A 15,901-nucleotide genomic window follows, 5' to 3' on the forward strand; every position below is an offset into this window, starting at 1 on the left:
AAAGGAAGCTTTTATATATATATATATATATATATATATATATATATATATATATATATATATATATATATATATATATATATATATATATATATATATATATATATATCTTTACTATCTTATAAAACAAATCCCACTATTTCTAAAAATAGATTGAATAAAATAATAATATTTTTTTAAGACCTCCAAATCATTAAGCTAATTGTATAACTAATCACTAATAAAATAATATTAAAATTTAAACAAACTCCTATAAATCTTCTCTTCCAAGGTTTTGACCAGATTTTTTTTCATCCAAATAAATATTTAACACCCTATAATTTAGTCATTTCATGAATTTTCTTTATTTTTAATATGACATGTTTTTCCTAAAACAAACTAATGATTGAATTGAAAATAATCATTCTCCATCGAAAAAAAATTAATTGTCGAAACAAATTATTTGTCGCCCGCCGCTTTGCGCGGGTAAATAGCTAGTATATGGAAAAGGAAATATACCCATATAAGCTTAGGTATGTAACATAAGATACGTTGTCGTTTTTAGCTAACTTCAGCACATAATCGATTTGCTTAATATTCCACAACGTATCTTGTTTTCCTTCATCTTCATCTCCGATTTAATATTTTACTGGTCACGTAAGTAGGTGTGTTGAAAAACATCTTAACCGTATGATTGGGAGTAAACAATTAGCATAAATCGATTGAGAGAAGGAAAATGGCGTAGTGCCTCCATCACCAACACCCCAATTCATCAATAACTCCTTCCCTCTCTTTCTTCAAATATAAGTTGTATAAAGATCGGTGATTTGATGGAATCGACTGAAAAAACTCAAGCTTTTGTATTGAAATCGGTTGCCCTGTTGAAATGTATCCTTCGAATAGTACTCTTTCATTACAAAAATCAGTTTTACTTACTGTTTAGTTTTAGATTCATCCATTTGTTATGATTTAACAGGTATGTTTTGGGACATTTGATTAATGGTTTTGAACTTCTATTAAAAGTACATTGAATTGCCCACCAGGTGTTTGCTAAATTGCCTCAGTGAACTAATTGCCCACCATTATAGTATACATTTTTTTGCCATACCACCAAATGGGAATTGACACTTTTTCTGATGATAGGACTGAGCTAACACAAGAAGATAATAAAATAGACAAAAATGGATAAGAGAGCTTGATTGAAATTGACAATGGTAATAACTAGTTACAAAATAGATTCTAGGGTCACCCTCTCTCAATGCAATAGTGCAATGAGCCTTACACACTATGAATAACTAGTTACAAAATAGATTCTGTGAATTTTCCATAATATTTAAACAATTGTCTTTAAAAAAAAATAAAGATGACAACTTCTTCATATTGTGGTTCTGTAATAGTTAAAAAAATTGTTTGGGATAGCATGTTATAAGTATTATTACCTAACATTTTCACATTATCACTCAAGAATGAATACTTCCTGTAATTAAACATCTGTCAGTTGAACCAATTTTTGAGTATTATTACCTAACATTTTCACATTATCATGTGGTTCTATAATAATGTTGTCTTTGTGTGAACATGTTCAACTTTATGCATTTCGATATTTGAATATGTATAACCATGTCTATGTATAGTTAAGGATAACAACGGGTGTGATAATGATCATTCATTCTTTTTTTTGCTTTTTTTCTTTTTGTTTGTTTTTTCCATCATTTATAAGTATTGTAAAACAAGTCTATTGTCAAAACCAAGGTTCTAAATGGCGTGAGGCGTGGCGTGGCGGCAAGGTCAAGCCTCAAACTTAACGAGCCATGGCGAGCCATGACGTTTTTCAAGGCGTGATGTAAGGCGGCGATTTTGTATTAATTTAAAATTATATTACCACATAAATATAAATTTATATTAAATATAACTACTTTTTATAAGTGTTAGATCAATAACTAGTAACAAAAATTTAACGAAAACCACAATACCTGTATCTCCAATTAGAAAAGACATAACAAAGAGCAAAAAACCGTGCCTCAAACGAAAAAAATACTCGCCATAACGTGCTATGACGCGCCATATCACGCCTTGCCACGTGTCACGCCTAACAGCAACGTTATGAGACTTTTCGTAACGGCGGAGCCACGCCTCACGCCATGGCGCGCCTTTTAGAACACTGGTCAAAACCATGACCAATATATAAGTAATAAAGATGATGATTTTTTTTTCTTTTTTCTTTTTGTTTTTTTCCATCATTTATGTTCTAACGAAGTAATGAACTTTAATTTTCTCACAAAAGGTCTTCTACATTTAACCCAAAACAGAAAGAAAAAAAAAGAAAAAAAAAAAGAAACTGCAAATATAAAAAAAAAAATGGTAACAACCATCTAGATTTTTCATTCTCTCATAGCAATGACATATCTCATTAATCTTTCTCTTGCAACGATTCATCAGCCTGATACATGAAAAAAAATTAATATAATTATGAGACTTGTAAATCATGTCAAAGTAAAATAATATTGCAACTACCTTTCTTTTTGAACAACTAGAGGCGTAATGACCTAATCCTTGACAATAAGAGCACGTTCTTTTTTTCGGTACTTCTAATGAAGACTTAATTCTACTTGCATTTTTAGGACGCCCTTTCGTTTTAGTTGAACCACTAGGATCTCGGACAGAAAATTGAGCCATCAAATCAACTTGTGAAATTCCCATAGAAGAACCTTGAGAAGAATTTCCAAATGCTTTAGGGTTTTCCTGAATCGTTAAATCATCTAAAAGCTTTATCAATACAGTATTAACTTTTTTCTATCTTTAAAGGGGATTCCTTAGCCTGTTCGACAACTTTGGTAAAATTTGAACGAACACACCATAAAGTGAATGCACTAACCCCATTTTCATCATTCACTTCTTCGAGTCCGATACGATTATTACCCACTTTGTACCTCGCATTAAGGGTTCACCGTGGTAAAATATAGTGACTCGGAAGTGTTTCAACATGCCTCTTCTTCATCACATATAGACAATGCTTGCATAAAATCCCACATGTCTCATACATTGCACAAGAACATGTGACATTAATTTGACTCATAGAACGGAAGCTAACAATTCGCCAATATGTTTTATCAACGTTCAGTTGCCCAACTCGGTATGTTATTTCTTCTTTACTTTTGCTTACAGTCTCATGGGTTAAATTGCTAGTGGCTTCAATCCATTCTTTTTTAAAAATCTCAAAAACATTTCTAGTGTAACACTCACCCGCTTTTGCTTCGATTGGGTGCACAGAAGAAAGAACGGCCCTCGAGTTCATGGTCTTGAAGTCTTCATCTTCTTCGGTGGCTCTTCGAGACTCAACTGCTTTGTCATATTGTAGTACAAAGGCATTCAACATGGTGCTCGAGTTGACAAATCCATCAAAAATGAATTAATACTCTCACTTCGTCCACTGGTTGTCATACCAGCCAAGAAAATATCTTTCAAGAAGGGTTTAGCCCAATGTATCCGTTGGTTAAACATTTCACTTATCCAACAATTATTTTCTAGTTGATACTTACCACATATAACTTCAAACTTGGTTTCAAATTCTTCAATGGTGTCACTGTTCACATAATCTCTATATGATTCCTGAAAGTCACTATAACGAGCAACAAATGGGCGAAGGTGTTCAGATTCATGCTTTTTAATATGCCATGCACAAAAACGATGTCGGGTTTGTGGAAACACTTTTTTTATCGCATTACCCATAGCTTTGTCTTGATCAGTAATACTTGCCTTCGGAAACTTGCCAAACATACATTTTAGGAAATTCTCAAATAACCATTCAAATGTTTCTTCTTTCTCATTTTCTAACAATGCTCTGCCGAAAAGTATAGATTGCCCATGTTGATTCACCCTTACAAAGGGAGCAAATGACATCTTGTATTTGTTTGTCATATAAGTGACATCAAACACAACAACATCTCCAAACTTAGTATAAGCCTCTCTTGATCTTCCATCCGCCAAAAACATATTTCGGGGACACCCATCATCACACACATCCATGACAAAATAGTGGTCATTGTTCGTTAATGATTTATCTTGGAAATGCTTTATAAGTCCATAAAACTCTTTTCCCCTGTATTGTTTTCGTTGCTCGGATAAGACATCAACACATTGCTTTGAAGTAACATCAACTTCATCTGAAGTTTTCATTGCATTAATAGCCTTTTTAATCTGGCAAGACTTCAACCCTGCTTGATTAAGTTCAACGATAATAGATTTGCATTCCATAGAACGGTGAAACTTCCCATGAGATCTATGCTTCATTACCTTCGTTGGTGTCATGCTCAAATCGTGATTGTGTGTATCGTTAAACATATCCACAAACCATTTTTCGTCTTTTTGTTTTGAAATTCGAAGCATTGCTTTGCAACCAATTCTTACATCTCTACGACGTTTTTTCTTATTTCCGCTTGAAGTATTATCGTTCAATCTTTTGAAACCTTCTTTGTTGCATACATATATCCTCCGGTAAGGTTCATTTGTTGTCTTATTTTTATATTTGTGATGGATACGTATACCAAATCCATGTAAAAATGCATAATCATTATAAAAAGTATATGCATCTTTGGGCGTATCGAAAACATTTCCCAATATACTTTCCTCAGTACTTTTATCTTCATCACATTCGACATTCACATTGTTTATTTCTTCAGTTTCAGATGATTCTAACAAATCATTTGTGTCAACATCATCAATTGTATGTGTGTCGATAGGACCATCCGCTTGAGTTTCAGACATCATTCACTATATATTACATAGAAACAATAATCATGAATTAGAAGAAAAAAATCATTCACCAATGAACTAAAGAAAAAAACCATGTAATTTTTTTTCTTAAAACTAATGATCATATCATACTAAAAGTAATACTACTAATATACTTTGAGAACATAATGATAAAAGTAAATTTGTAATTAGTTTTTTCTTGAACACCACCAAATAAGAATTGACACTGTTTTGCAACATCAAATTTAATGAATTTTAATACCCTTTTTTCCCACACCACCAATAGAATTAATAAAATGTATTTATTATGTCTTATTAAAAAGCAATTTGATAACATGTTCATAGGCTCCACCAATTGCCTTTATAATTGTTTCTTTGTGTACTAACCTACCGACGCTCTTAAAACATCACTAATAAAGTTTAAATTAAACCCTACTAATTTTTTTTAATACGTCTGGGATCAATTTGATAATTGTTCGGCATTAGGGAAGAAACAATTAACCATTCACCAAGGGGAAGGGGAAAAAAGATCCAGGTTTCGGAATTGTGAGTGACGCACCAGTGGGATTTTGTGTAATCATGTATGCGCGAAAGAAGATGATCATACGATTAAGATGTTTTCTCAATTAACCTACTTACGTGATCAATGAAGAAATCAATAAGGTCAAAATAAAAAGGAATGTTATGTAAATTAAAGAAGATCACGCTGAAAAGATTGAACCGAATATGCTAACAAATCTCCAATACGTGGAATTGATTTTAGCAAAAACGACGTAGTATTGGGGTGTTATACCTAAGCTTGTGTGAGACTGTTATATATATATATATATATATATATATATATATATATATATATATATATATATATATATATATATATATATAGGTTTAGGTTATATTGTTTCTAGTAACTATTGTGTGCCAGAATGCACAGATCTGGACCATCGGATGGAATATAATCAAAGGTCATGATCTGAGAGTCTATGACAGTAGAATATGATAACATATACCATATAATCACACAAATTTCAGCATAAGGGCATTTTAGTCAATTAACCTATATTAAAAAAGGATATTTTCAGATTTTTAAGGATAATTAATTCCTTTATTTTTAAAAATCTGAATATTTTAAATTAATTCAAAATTAAAAATTCGATTTTATTCTGTCAGAATGTTAGAATGTTAACCATAAACTAGTAAATATAGTTTTCGATTTTATTCTGTCAGAATGACAGAATGCCAATCATAAACTAGTAAATACATTCTAAAAAGAATACACAAAATCAATTCTTGAACTAATAATATTCCAAATAATTACATTGTATGATTGTGATTCATTGAATAATAACAACATTCTGAAAGAAAAAAGAAAAAAAAAACATCACAATCTAACAAAAACACTAATCTATTCTGATAGAATATTATTTTTTAGCAACATTTTATACATTGTAGCATAACACATTCTAGTATAATACACTTTCATTCTCTATGTTTTCTTCCTTCTCCACATCAATTTTAGCCTCTTCAAAACTTAAATCCACAAAGAAAACATAATCAAGATTCAAAAATTAAAAAAATCAATGCATTCTAAGAGAATAAAAACTATAAATTCTGATAGAATGTACTTGTTCTTGACAATTATTCTCAAACATTCTAACAGAATACATTTATATAAAATAAATTCGAATAGAATACATTACATAATTCAAGAGCTGTGATTGTATACAGAATTCAATAGCTGTGATTGAATCATCAACACACATATACATTCATTCCTAGTCATGAATTCAAGAAACAAACACACATTTACATTATCGATTTAGAAATATGAACACCAATTTTGACTTTTTCGAAACAAAATCCAACTTATGACTGTGAAGTGCAAGTTGTATCAGAATATTTCTTCAATCGAACAGAAATAAACCATTGAAGAAATCGAATTTAATAAGATGATGAACACAATCTCGATCTTGAAAAAAAAATCGAGATAAAATCAATCTCGATTGAGGTAAATAATTTCCAGTTATATCCCCTAGTTGTTGGATTACCGGACCAAAGAAAGAAGAACAGGAGGATGCCGGAGGATACCTCCATCCAAGTACCTGCAATCGTCGGGATTTCCTGACCGTTTGCTCCTCGCTTCTCATTCGTGTTCATAGACCCCACAACAGCGCCACCGTTCCTCCGCATCCCCTTCTTCAGCCTCATAGACCCCAGAATCCATCATCGATTGCGAGACGAGAGTATGTGCTCCCTTTTGGATCCGTCGATTGTAGAAGAAGAAGTAGAATCGGTGATGGTGATGGTGTTGATGTCGATGATGAAGTGTTCGACCGCAAACATATCTAGGTCAAATATATTTAGTTTAATTCCTTAATTGAATAATTAGTTTATTTCCTTAATTGAATGATTTCAATTAAATAATTTCCTTAAATAAAAGTACAAAAGGTCCAAAATACCCTTTAATGATTTATTTAATTATTTATTATTTCTTGAATTCTCATTGGTGCATTTAGGCACACAATAGTTGTTAAAAACATTTGAACCTAGCTTTATATATATATATATATATATATATATATATATATATATATATATATATATATATATATATATATATATATATATATATATATATATATATATATATATATATATATATATATATATATATATATATATATATATATATATATATAGCAACTTATGGATGTTCTTATTAAATGCTCTAATATGGTTGCTTTGACTTTCCTAGAATAGTCAATGTATAAGAATGTTCAAATTAGTCATGTGGTATGCCTTTTTGTCGATTAGTTAACAAACAATTTCCTTTGATTAAGCTTGAGGTATAATTATTGCACGGTTGCCTTTGTGGAATGAAATTCATGAATTTAGATAAAGGTGTATTCAAAATCCCGTTTTGTAAGAATTTTTTGTAGTGTATAAAACTCTTCTTCTTGTCCTTGTAAATATGAATTAGTATAAGTTAATTCGAATTAACTGAATAAAATACAGTCACCGATAATCTTTTTTATTAAATTAGATTCATAACTTATTTACTCACAAACCAAAGGCAAATTTAACTCACTTTGAGTCTTTGACATTTGAGTTCACATGACGTTTTTTTGTTTGTATTCGAGCATTGTGTTCTATATCTCTATCTCATGCGACATGATTGCGATTTGTATTTATTGAGATAGCAATCAGGTTGAACATTTTTTATGCTTTTCTATACTAAATAAAACATGGTTTAGATTTGTAGCTGGCATCACAACTGCTTGCCATATATGTATGCTAGAGCATTGCAGAATCAATTTAATAAACCCCTTTAATTATTAACACACAGGGGAGATTTAATTTTCTAAAATATTATAAGATAATAGTTAATTTCATTAATCTCATGGTTTATGCACTGTTCTTTTCCAGAGTTAATACATACACTCTATGTGGGTGTTAGTGTGTTATTCATATCCCTAAATATACATAATTGTTGTATTTTATATATATATATATATATATATATATATATGGGTGTGTGTGTGTTTGAAATCTCAATTTTGTTAAATACAAAATTATAACTTTTTTTTTTTTCAAATCAAAAAGTTTTATTAATTTTGCGTTCTATACTTCACAATAAAAGCTTAAATCCCGTAATCCACTTACACATTAGTATTTCTTACGAGCAACCAACTTACATTTAAATCGTAACTCTAATTAACATCAATAATATGCAATTCAATATTTTGTACACGTTCGCTAAATTTGAAAGGATCGTCTTCACAACATTGTTAACGTTGGTCTAAAAGACAATTATGATAAAAGAAAAATGGATATGAAAATTCATAAATAATTCTTTAGCAGTAGCTAACTAATTATAACATATGATCCTCTACCAGAAGGAAATTGAGTAATCTAACTATAATGTAATGTGTATTTCAATAAAATAATCAAAAAATTTTGTTTTGCAAAAATAACCACTTAGTTTGGAATCGAATTCTGGACTAAGGAAAATGTCATAACATTCTGACGTCTAAAGAACATCGTAAAGGTCACTAGTCATATCAAGCATGGTTATATGAAACTTACAATAGGATCAACTAAAACATTAGTTTACGGGATTAGCACTACTTCAAAGGTTTTATTTTAAGTAATAAAACTAGGGTACACTATTTTACACTACAGCTGGTGGATACCAGGCTCTCATACACATGGTTTTATTTTAAATAATGACACTATAGTACACTATTTTACATTACAACTGATGGATTCCAAGCACTTATATAATAAGGTTTTCATACAAACACTACTACAGACACCATTACTATACACTACTTTTCTAGTACAAAGTATACTAGTACAACATACAATTTCAAGAAACATTCATGACATAGTTTTATTTACTAATAAGACTACAAATCACTATTTCAGACTACAACTCAGTATTACAGAGTACAATTCACTATTTCAGAATAAAGTAACTACATGCATTTTGGGTTTAAGGTCTAAGACTACATTTCGTTCACTAAAGAAAATATTAGATTTTATGGAAGTACACTGTAACACTTTCAAAGAACAAATACAAGCTTTCCATCTCAAATACATACTTATTAACTCACCAACTTAAATGTTGATACACTTTCAAAATCACTTGTATTCTCAAGGAATCGGTAGACAGGTACACCCGTAGGTTTTGAGAAGACGGAGCTTATAAAGTCGCGTCTTTTATACATTTTGTTATACACTTTTGATGTTATACAAACTTTTGATGTTATACAAACTATGTATGAACAGATGTAAATACTATATTTTATCATTAATTATCACTAACTTTATATAATAAAATGACAGTTTTGTCCTTACTTTGCATTTAATGTTCCATGAAATGCTTAGTTGGTTAAGTAATAATAAGAGAGTATTTTGGTAAAAATGTTATTTATTTTTAGAATTGGACTATTATTTTGGGACAAACCAAAAAGAAAAGATGGACTATAATTAAGGGATAATAACTTACGAGGGTAATCATCTTTATCGTTTTGTTCACATGTAGGTAACTTCTTTATTTTTGTACACATTTGATCATTTAACCTGTTATATGTGTTCACATATTGTCATTGTCACCGGCTATAGCAGGTGACAATGGTATAGGGATGTTATTCGGGTCGGAACCGAACCGAACCGACCCGAATAAACCGAAAACCGAATAAGGGTAATTGTATGAACCGAAAACCGAACCAAATAAGCAATACGAGTTTGATTCGGTTCGGGTATTATTCGGTTCGGTTCGATTCCGGCCCGAATAACCCAAATAACATGTACAAGATGATTAAGGAGTCGAATAACCCGAATAACCGAATGTTTTGTATTACTTTTGTAGCTTATGATTTCATAACAAATCTTTTAAAGAAACAAATTAAACACTAAAAATTAAACATCCAAAACACCCAAAAATCTATCTATAAGTATATAACTCGAATAACCCAAATAACATGTACAAGATGATTAAGGAGTCGAATAACCCAAATAACCCAAATATTTTGCATTACTTTTGTACCTTATGATTTCATAACAAATCTTTTAAAGAAACAAATTACACATTAAAATTTAAACATCCAAAAAACCCAAAAATCTATCTATAAGTATATAACCCGAATAACCCAAATAACATGTACAAGATGATTAAAGAGTCGAATAACCCGAATAAATATTGTATTTTGTATGACTTGTGTAGCTTATAATTTCATAACAAATCTTTTAAAGAAACAAATTAAACACCTAAAAATCTATCTATAAGTATATAAGTTAAATATTAAACACTCAACACCCAAATTAAAATATAAATCTTAAGTTTTTATCCAATATCCAAAATAACATTTTTCAAACACGAATTAACTATTCGGGAATATTAATTGGTTGTTTTCCCTTTCCATCTTTGTTCTTTATCGCCTCTTCTAAAGCTTTCGCGGCCTCATCGTCTTTCAAAATTTCATCAATGTTGTCCACAATTTGCTTTCTTGATTTCCTTACCCAATCTTGAGTGCAAACCAAAGCCTCTACTATATTTGCAGACAAATTTGTTCTATATGGATCCAATATCCGTCCGCTTGTACTAAACGCCGCCTCTGACGCCACGGTAGAGATTTGCAGTCCCAAAATATTTATCAGCATAAACATAGAAAATGTTAAAATATAATTATATAAAAAAGTATACAAATAATAAAGTTATACATTTCGCCATACGGGATACAATAGGGTAACGAGATGCATTTTGTTTCCACCAAAGTAGAATATCAAAATCTTTATTCTATTTAACTGACTGCTCGTTTAGGTATCGTGTCAACTCCGTTTCCATTGATGCCGATGGGTAATCAGTTTGTACTATTAAATCACCCATGAAGTCATTCTCATCATCAATCACAACTACATCTTCATGACCATGTGTTTGATTTTGAGAAGAGTCGGTATTGTCAAACTTTGATTTGTAGAAATAAAAAAAATCTCAAATCTTTGTTGAAGACCCCGTATTAAGACCTTAGCCTTCAAAATGACTTTCGAGTTGAGCATAGGATCTTTTTGTGGATTCTTCAACTTAATCAACTTCTCAAAAGCTTGTTGAAGAAAATCAAATTTGAACCGTGGATCTAATATGACCACAAAATACAAAAAATCATTTAATTTTTCAAGATTGTCCCAATACTTATCGTATTTATCAATCATGCCCTTCCCGATCAAACAAAATTGGGGACTAGCCGCCCATTCCTTAATGTGTTTGTATACATCACATATATCTCCAAAAAAAACAATGTGCCATCGGTTTTGTTGACGTTGATACTATGTCGGTTTTCACCTTGAATTTCTCAAGAAATCCAACCATAGCTCTACAAATGTTGAAATCTTCTTTTGAGGGGGTCAAAACGTCTCGAACAAATGTAGGATCTATTATAATAAAGTAAATGTTAGTATTTATTTTTGTAAAAAAAAAAACAGCTTTAATACCCCTTATTTAGGAGCCTGTGAGTTAACTCATTGAATATACACCCAAATAACGCGTTTAAATAGTGTAAATTGTAGTTCAAATTGTAAAGTATAAGCTAGAAAAAAATCGGGTTAATCGGACAAATAACGAAGACGTTATGACTCTTCAAAGTTGGCTAAAAATTTGGAAAAATGCTGAAACAGAAAAACTCATATTTAATATCCAATGTTTAGAGGCCTGTAACTCACTTAATATACAACCAACTAATGCGTTTAAATAGTGTAAACTGTTGTTCAAATTGTAAACTACAAGCTGGAAAAAAAATCGGGCTAATCGGACAAATAACGAAGACGTTATGACTCTTCAAAGTTGGCTAAAAATTTGGAAAAATGCTGAAACAGAAAAACTCATATATAATATCCAATTTTTAGAGGCCTTTAACTCACTGAATATACAACCAAATAACGCGTTTAAATAGTGTAAACTGTTGTTCAAATTGTAAACTACAAGTTGGAAAAAAAATCGGGCTAATCGGACAAATAACGAAGACGTTATGACTCTTCAAAGTTGTCAAAAATTTTGGAAAAATGCTGAAACAGAAAACTCAGATATAATATCCAATGTTTAGAGGCCTGTAACTCACTTAATATACAACCAAATAACGCGTTTAAATAGTGTAAACTGTTGTTCAAATTGTAAACTACAAGCTGGAAATTTTTTTTTGGCTAATCGGACAAATAACGAAGACGTTATGAAACTTCAAAGTTAGCTAAAAATTTGCAAACATGTTGAAATATAAAAAATAAAAAAAAACAATGGAATGGAATATGAAATTACCTTTGACTTCAAACATGCCAAAAACCTTCTCCAACTCCACCACAATCTTCAATAACTCGTATGTCGAGTTCCATCGAGTTGGGCTATCATTACACAAAAACTTTTTAGATTCCACATTTAACTCTTTCATGCATTCTTTGAACCTTTGAATCTATTGTGTAGAAGTTCTAATGTATTTAACGGCCTTTTGCATGCACTTGATACTAGATTGATGTTGATCAAACCCATCCCTAACAATAAGGTTAAGGATGTGGGCCATACACCTTACGTGTAATTGTTTCCCCCCATCATACAAGTTTGGTAGCTTTTTCATTAGAATTTCGATTGCTTTTTCATTCGCACTAGCATTGTCAACGGTTATGCTCATTATGTTATTGACACCCCACTCTTTAAGACAAGTCAACAACGTGCGCCCAATGTCTTCTCCCTTATGACTATCTAGAGATTTAAAGTTGATAATTCTTTTGTGCATGACCCAATCTTCATCAATAAAGTGGGTCGTGACCACCATATAGCTCAACCTTTGACATGAGCTTGTCCGACAATCGCTCGTCAAATGCACATTACTTAGCGGATTACTGAAGAACTTAAACAACTTAGCCTTTTCTTCAAGAAAGTAATCGGTGACTCTATTTGAAATTGTGGTTCTACATGGCAAAACTTGTAGCACCTGGTTCCTGGTACGTACTCCTTGTGATTAATATTTTAATTTTATGCATTTTTGCCTTGGACTCGGTGAGTTGAAGGACCAACTCGCCGAGTAGGAGCGGGATAAGGCGCGGGGTTTGAACTTTGTACTCGGCGAGTCGGTCCTCGGACTCGGAGAGTAGACACTGTTTGGACAAAAACCCTAATCCGGGGGTTTGCACCCTATTTAAACGCTCTAACTTGGCCTCCTTAGTCCCTAACACTTCCAGAGAACTGTAGAAAGAAACCCTAGCCCCCATATTGTTCTTGAGAGTGATTTTGGCTTTGTGGAGAAGGTTTGGAGCTTAGAGGAAGGAAGAGGAGGTTGAAGTGTGCAAGAAGGGGAGGTAGATCCGGAATCTACACTGTGATAAGCTTCCATTCAGGTAGAAAAGTTCTTAGCTTGATCATTAGTTCATTAGATCCCCTTTTTGTCCCAAATTGGTGGTTTTAAGCCCTAAAACCTCAAATTCCATGTATTTATGCTTTAAGTTCTGAAAGGACTTCAGATTGGGATCTTATGGACATCCTAGAAGTATAAAGTCTCTGTGGTTGGGATTATTGAGGTCCCTATTGAGTGTATGACCCCTTAAAGAGCTTGGATTTTCCTTCTTGAGCTCATAGGGCCATGCATGCACGTAAAGTTTGCAACTTTACGTGATAAGCATGCCCTAGGAGCATAGATCTATGGGTTAGAAGCGTTGCATGTCTCAGTTTTGGTCTGTATGGGAAGTGGGTCGAAGGGACTCGGCGAGTCCCAAAGTGGAACTCGGCGAGTTCTATGAAGATGGTCTTAGACTCGGCGAGTTGGATGAACAACTTGGCGAGTCCTATGAAGATTTCCTGGAGCTCGCCGAGTTGTTCTTCAAACTCGGCGAGTCATATGAACTTTCACTGAGTAAGAGGGGTTTAAGTGTCGAAGGTCCAACCCTTCGTATCTGCACGTGGGATTAGCAGTGTAACGTAGTCCCAAAACCCCAAATCCTCTTGCGGGATGTTCTGGTGAGGATTGGAACCGAGTAGGAGATCTGCTCGTGGAACTCGGTGAGTGGAAAGAGGGACTTGGCGAGTAGGACCGGGTTAGTAGGAGAATGACTCAGCGAGTCCAGTCAGCTGGAAGTTGACTTTGACCAAGGAGTTGACCTTGGACCAGGGATGGGTCAGTCAATTGACCTAAGGGTATTTATGAGTGGCTAATCTATGTTTATGGGTTTGTAGCCGGAGGATTACCGGTGCAGCAGCCAGACGTCGAACAGTCAGACTTTCGGTAGCTACTCTTCGAGGTGAGTTTCCTTCCAGTAGGAACGGGTCTAAGGCACCTAGGTCGGCCCGATTAGACAATATGCTAGTGTCAGAGTGTGGGCAGAGCCCGTATCTCATGGTCGAGTTTGATTATGATATATGCCAGTATGATAGATTTGTCTATACTCGTTTGTCTGTGTGATACTTGTATGTTATGGATTAGCAGCTGAGTGTGGGTGAGGCATGTATCTCTCTTATAGTGGAGTGTGGGCGAGGCCCGTATCTCTCAGATAGCGGAGTATGGGCGAGGCCCGTATCTCCCAGCTAGCGGAGTGTGGGCGAGGCCCGTATCTCCCAGATAGCGGAGTGTGGGCGAGGCCCGTATCTCCCAGATAGCAGAGTGTGGGCGAGGCCCGTATCTCCCAGCTAGCGGAGTGTGGGCGAGGCCCGTATCTTCATGAGTGTGGGCGAGGCCTGTATCTCCTAGCTGTTCATTGTATGTTTGTATGGTATGAGGTATTATGGGGGAACTCACTAAGCTTCGTGCCTACAGTTTTCAGTTTTGGTTTCAGGTACCTCTTCTTCGAAGGGGAAGGAGCTGGCGCGGTAGCGGCCCATCACACACATGCCTCGTATTTCGCACTATGAGATCTTCCTGGGGATTTGTACTCTGACATTATTATGTTTATGAAAATGTTTTCCAGACATGTGATATCTTTTATGAAATGTTATGATCGGTGACGCTTTTACTTCTAAATTCTTTACTAAGTATATGTTTTGAAAATGAAATTTTTGGCTCGTATTTTTGGGATGTTACAAGTTGGTATCAGAGCCCTGGTTTGAGGGATTCGGACACACCTTCGGGGGTATCTGAACTCAAATCGAGGGATTAAAAGATTTTAAAGCAGAAAATATTTTCTAAAAAGCTAAGTAAAGAGTTTTAAGAAGAAGTGTGTGATGTGCGCGACCGGTCGAGCTCAAGTAAGTATTCCCCAAAGTACCCATACCAGCTTATGTTATGTTTATCAGTTTCAGTAGAACAGGATGCTAGAATAGGACTAAGGATCTAGGAGTGATGCCTTATGTGCCTGCTTTATGTGTTTCAGTGTATGAAAATTGCATGCTAGAATTGAGTAGACAGCAGTAGGATAGCCTGTTAGGGTTATGCTTGATAGTATGAGTTTAACATGGTATGCTAGTTTAGCTTTTCTCTGTGAGGATAGATTTGCTTGAGAATGTTCCCTTTTGCCTGAATGCTGCTTGCTTTGTGCTTCGTGGGACTCTGAGTGATGGGAGTTAGACATTAGGTGAATACGTCACGTCACATGTGATCAGGGTTGAATAATCTTAGAGTGTTGGATTTGGCCCTATTGCGCAGCTCTTGTCTGAGTCTAACCGTTGAAGGGTCGAGTCTGTTACTTGAAGGATTAT

General features: G+C 33.5%; 1 protein-coding gene across 1 annotated transcript; it reads right to left on the reverse strand.

Moving 5' to 3' along the window:
- Positions 1–2,389: 2,389 nt before the first annotated feature.
- LOC111887959 (protein FAR1-RELATED SEQUENCE 7-like) lies at positions 2,390–4,743 on the reverse strand. The gene is made up of 4 exons (XM_052763814.1): positions 3,519–4,743; positions 3,223–3,318; positions 2,494–2,738; positions 2,390–2,419 (listed from the first exon to the last, which is right to left on the reverse strand). Exons 1-4 carry the CDS (start codon positions 4,741–4,743, stop codon positions 2,390–2,392), a joined length of 1,596 nt encoding a protein of 531 aa, XP_052619774.1.
- Positions 4,744–15,901: the final 11,158 nt, after the last annotated feature.

This window comes from Lactuca sativa, chromosome 5 (genome assembly GCF_002870075.4).
Source record: "Lactuca sativa cultivar Salinas chromosome 5, Lsat_Salinas_v11, whole genome shotgun sequence".
Lineage (NCBI taxonomy): Eukaryota > Viridiplantae > Streptophyta > Magnoliopsida > Asterales > Asteraceae > Lactuca > Lactuca sativa.